Source organism: Phaethon lepturus, unplaced genomic scaffold (assembly GCF_000687285.1).
Source record: "Phaethon lepturus isolate BGI_N335 unplaced genomic scaffold, ASM68728v1 scaffold28260, whole genome shotgun sequence".
In the NCBI taxonomy this organism is placed as follows: Eukaryota; Metazoa; Chordata; class Aves; order Phaethontiformes; family Phaethontidae; genus Phaethon; species Phaethon lepturus.
This window is the reverse complement of record NW_010511640.1, coordinates 2929-8450: the sequence shown is the minus strand read 5'-3', so window position 1 is coordinate 8450 and position 5522 is coordinate 2929. Positions and strand designations below refer to the sequence as shown.

General features: G+C 37.5%; 1 protein-coding gene across 1 annotated transcript in view; it reads right to left on the bottom strand.

The window, feature by feature from the left end:
- The window catches only part of FBXO47 (F-box protein 47), a 9508-nt gene extending 4233 nt beyond the window's left edge, over positions 1–5275 (bottom strand). The window contains exons 1-4 of the mRNA XM_010284663.1: positions 5101–5275; positions 4512–4682; positions 1592–1668; positions 957–1034 (exon numbers count right to left, since the gene is read on the bottom strand). Of these exons, the coding sequence (XP_010282965.1) occupies positions 957–1034; positions 1592–1668; positions 4512–4682; positions 5101–5275 (501 nt within the window). The remainder of the gene's footprint in view (positions 1–956; positions 1035–1591; positions 1669–4511; positions 4683–5100) is intronic.
- Between the last annotated feature and the right edge of the window lie 247 nt (positions 5276–5522).

The following is a 5522-nucleotide window of genomic DNA, read 5'->3' as shown; positions in this document are numbered from 1 at the left end:
CATTATCTGCTACAGAGGTGTTGTACATTATGGCAGAGGTTGTACCTAAGCTTAATGCAGCCCAGAATCAGAAGCTGCTAATGGCATTCCACATTCAGGGCCAAGATCTTATTTTTGAACCTTATGTGGAAAAGTACACAAAGGTATTTGCTACAAAGACAAATGTCCCAGCAGAAATAACTATCTGTAACTCTTAATGATGGAAAGATAGTCACTGTTTTTTGCATTATCAAATCCTTTAATGCTGCATGCATATACAGCAGCCATATGCACAAGTTTCTAAGACTTAAATGCATTTAAAATGTGCTCAAAATGCCTGTTCCTCTAAGAGAGAATTCGTTCCTGTGTTTTTTTTTTAAACAAAGTTACTCTCCGGTAAAGCCTCCATTATGGCAATTCTAAGACTTCACAGTCAAACCCTTCAAGTAGTGTTAAAAAGGTCCTACCCTTAATGTTTTACTGCTTATTTGCAACCACAGTAGTCATTACAGTAAATAAGCTGTGGATTGCTGAACTAATTCATTTGACACTGATTTTTTTTTTAACTAATTTTAAGCTACCACAAGCTAACAAAAATATTTCTAGCATATGATGTGTATAGCGATTTACTTTTAAGCTAAACCATCTCTGTTCTTGATTTGCAAATTTGAAGCTGTGTAATAAAATGCTTCCCTTCTCCCATGTCTTCTTAGATAATAAATCACTAATCAAAATCCAGACTGGTTGGTAGTGAAATGCAGACCAAGGAATCCTCAGGAGTCAAATGGGCAACTTTAACAACCAGAAAGGAAATTCAGAGAACTGTGTGAATAAATACTTCCCCACACACACCCCCCAAGGCTCAAAACTGTCTTATACTTCTAAATATCTTACAAAAGCACAGATTAATTTAGGAAACTACCTTAATTTTCTTTTATATTTGTGATACTTGCCTTCTCTCCATAAAGGTACTGTACCTGTAAAAATACCCCATAGCACTGTAATCCCAAACAATGCAAAGGACTTGGACAGCCATTAAGTTTGAAACAGGAAACCTGCAAGTGCAAAACACCAGTAATTTATCTTAACTGACCATATGCTAATTCCTGTCATTGAAAATTCCCTGTACTACTTGTGTACGTCAATACTGATTAGAAAGATTCAGAAAGATTCCCTTCCCTTCCTGTATAAGGAAACAAGTTATAGTACCTATGTTATGGCTTAGCATTATGTTCAAAACTCTGGTCAAATGGGTGTGCAAAAGGCCTCTAAGAAGAGCAACCCTGTTTTCAGGAGAGTAAAATTTCTATGAAGAGTTGTGCTCTTCCACTGCAAAATTTCTAGTAGTCCACAAACTGAAGAAAAGTTGAAACCCGCTGATTTGGGGATATGAAATGTCAGTAGAACAGCCTTGTGGTCAATATTCTGACTTAGGCTTTTCTATTACTAGTAAAAAAAGACTGATTTCAAATCAATGCATTCATTACCCTGCAGTAATAAACTCCAGCAAAGGGACAGTAAAGGGCATAATTTCACTAACGACTGCCTTTAGAAATAGTATTGTAAGTGCAAGGAACGATTCGAAACACTAGTGAAAGGAAAATGAACTTACTTCTGAGAGAATCTTGTGTATATATTTTAGCCTGTCTTTTGTAGGCAATAGAAGTGTGCATCTTTTAAGCAACAATCCTGTGAGCGAGAGGAATACATACATGAGTATACACACATGGCACATGGATTACTGAATTAGCTTAAGCATTCACATCACCTGCACGCACACACTAGTGAGAAAAATCTGCCACTGCCAAGCAAAAAGAGCAGCACAAACCAGTAACCTGTGCTTTGGAGAAAGGGTACATCTTTCACCAAAGATTGGTAGTGGGGGCACCTTCTACTAAAGAAAAGTTGTCAGGGAGTATGTAGACTTCCTATGCCACAGCTTGTTTGTTGTGTCGTTTTAAAGTCTCTGGTAGTCACAGTTGAAGCCCTATTAAAATTACCATATTGGTTTTAGAATTGCAGCTGTTAAAAATATTGGAAATAAATGTTACTTGTTGCACCTCTTTTAGCAGTACCCTGGGGAATGTTGTTTTTTTCCCCTTACATCATGGAAAGCCAATCTTCCAAACTTTTTTCAGGATAGCCACATGCTCTAAAAAGAAAATATTCTAAACTGTGTTAATGTAAAACATAGCTAAGAGGTAAAATTATTTTCCTATACAGGACTGAAATGGTATGTGTTTAGGATATCAAAGTCTGGAGTCCATTATAGCGTGGAACAGCTGTTTGTTAAGCAGCATTTTTTTCTACAGTACTGATGGAAAAAGGGTTAACAGCTTACTCTTCAAAAACTTCTACCAAAATAAAATATATATCTATATCTTGTTTGTGAACTAATCAAGAAATCCACAGAAAAGCATGTACTCCTCGGGGGGGGAAACCCAAACTTCTTTTTTTCTGAATTGTCAGTCTCCCCAAAAATACGTAACTTCTCCAATGTCAACAAGTACTTTATGCATTTACTGTGGTGCAAAATTGACTCTCTCCTCATTTAGAAGTGTGTTAGCATTCCTACATGACAGGCATAATTTATTCATCAGCCTAAGACATGGTCCAAAGCTCAGTCAAGTCAATTTTCTATTGACTAGATCCGACTTTGCAGAAAACTCCCTGCAGAACAGATGAAACCCTTAAGACAGCGTAGCTGCAAGTCCGAAGACAGCCATCAGCGTGGGGAGAAATTACGGTGAGTAAAAGGGGTTAAGCAAAAGGTACCGCTCCCGCTCCCACTTGTGGATAGCGAAACCTGCCCTGTGGGGAAGAACAGTGCCACAATCATTTATAACTCGTCTGTTTTAAACAATGACTGAAATTCTGACCCCATTACCAGTACTGGAAGATTTTACCCTGGACTTGAGTGGAGCCAGACCCCTCTGAGTTTAAGTGAGATTTATGTAATGTGTAGACCCTGTTCAGGCTCTCTGAACAGGGATGAATTTTTCCCATTGAGTCCAGCCTTTCCTGCTGTAAAGTAAATATTGATTTTGCAACTGACTTCTTAGCAAAAATGTTCTCTTGAGCCTTCCACTGATGACACAGATATTGCCTGTGACCTTTATGTTTTGAATATGTCATGTTTTTACTACTAGGCCTACCATAGCGATGGGTTCACACCTCCATTTAACTAACAAGTTGCCATTTTGTATGTGGTTACTACAAAGCCCAAACTAGTTTTGATTTTTTTTTTTTTTTTTTAGAGAGTTGTATCGTTTCAGGCTTCATTTTAAAAATAAAACGCTAAGATTATTTTAAGATACCTCAAAACCTACATGAATTTCTTACAATAAGAGGTCTTTGGGCTAGATTACTTTAACAGCATTCCTTTACCTTGTGTATGCCTCTATTTAATGTCTTAAGTTCAAACCATACTTATAATTCTGCATCTAACCACGGCATCATTTTATTTCTCTGTCAAATAAACAATGTTTTATTTTATCAGATAGGTAACAGTAAATAGATATGGATCAAATTATGTTTTAATTTAATTTGCTTCCCTGATAGAATGTTTTAGAATGAATTAGAATTGATGTGTTTTAAAATCAGCAGCAAAGTGAAAAAGCCAGCAATTTTGAATTTGAGGCTGTACAGCACTCCTCATTACCACTGAACCCCTGTTATTTTGATTTAGATTTCTATTACGCTGTGCCAAAAGAGGTCTGAGCAGCTGAAAGAAAGAACGAGTGAATCTTTTCAGCCAGCAAGGGTTTGGTTAGCACACAGTATAGCATGACAGCAAAAGTGCAGACATTTTCACATTGCCCTTAAGCTAAGAGTGAGAGGAAAACGCGTTCTTCGTGCCCATTTAATAGAAAGCTGCCAAGGAGAATGCTAGTCACTGACAACTGTGATAACATTTTTGTGATGAGCATACTTCTTTTCTGAGAAGTGGAATGTGATCTGCAACCCATCTCAAGTAGACTATCAAGCAGGCTTTCCGATGGCAACTGTTGTTGGTCACTTTAGAATTAGGCTGGGCTTAAGTACTGCGGCTGCATTTCCCAGACTGAGGAATGCGAGTTCCTCCAAAGTGATACATGAAGGCAGGCTGCACAGCCAAAATTCCTTCAGCTAGTGTGGGGCCTGGGAGTCTTGGTTTCTGCTGCAGTTTCCAGTGGTGATGTCCAAACAAACTAAATTTGGAAACACCTACTACTGAGAACTGATCCTCTGCCCAACCCCTGCTTCCCATTTAATAGGAAAAAATAAACATAGAGGAGGCAGAACATACATTATTTTTTCCATAACTAAGAGGTTTTGGAATCATTTCAGGTAATTCCTCCCACCTCCCCCTGCCAGTTAATGGTATTTGAGTGGGCTATTTGGCATGGGGAAGAACTTCGCTTTCAGAGGGAGCTGCACAGATGCTTTGAGCCATATCCTCAGCGTTTTACCAATCACCACATGTAACAGAAGAAACCTTTTAACCCAGTTTGGTTCTCCTCTAATTGTTACCATTTGCTTTAAAGGATCACCTAGAGATTTGTAGTGCTCTAAAATATAGGATCCTTCTGTCTTGCCAGGTAGCTCAAGGTTATGAAAATCTTGCAATAAAAGCCTTCGGTTTCCTGATGGGGTTGAGATGTAATTAATAAGGTGGTTGCTGATGGTTTTCGACACCATGCTCAGCATGCTGATATCCTTCACTGAAAAAGCAGAACCCAGCATACTTGTTACCACAAGTAAAATGCTGATCACTAGTCAATATCTTTATCTAACTTCAAAAATAGGCCAAGAAATAAGATTTAGAAATAAAACAAAATTTAATTACTGTTTATCTTCTTTGCCAACAAACTGTAATAATTGGAAATTAAGGAATTCTAAGGAATACTTTTCACACATAATAGGCAAAAAACACTTCAAATAGTTGGCAATTATAATTTAAATTTTGGTCATTTGGTTCTTCATGCGTAAAAGCTGAACATTCAGAGAATAAGTCACATAACATGACTTCAACTAGCTAAAAGGTAAAACACTTTAAATAATAATGGCTTTTTCTAAATGGAAAACTTTTGTCATAATTTTCAGATATTGGCAGTAATACCTTTCTTATTAGATTCTTACCTGAAAGATAATTCAAGACCATTTGAAAGATCTCTAATGGAAGAGTTTTAAAATATCCAAGTGTTGACAGAGATTGGGAATCAGTGTCCAAGATGTTGCAGCACTGTCTGGAGCGACGGTTACTGCGTCTGTATTTCTGGTTAGGAACTGAACGGGTCCCTGCAGTGGATGTCATTGTTCTGTTAGTCCCATACACTTAACCTGGAGGAAAAATATGAAAGTCCTATTTTCAGAGGAGGAAAATACTATACCTAAAACTAGGCTACGAGGAAATCACTCCATTGTAGACACAGCGATGGAGTGTGAAAATCTTGTCATATGTATGGGATAAATTCTTGCTTGTATTTAATGCAATGACATGAAAATTATTTAGTAAGTCACTAATTCCACGTCTCAGAGAATGGAGTACTCAGCTGATCTTA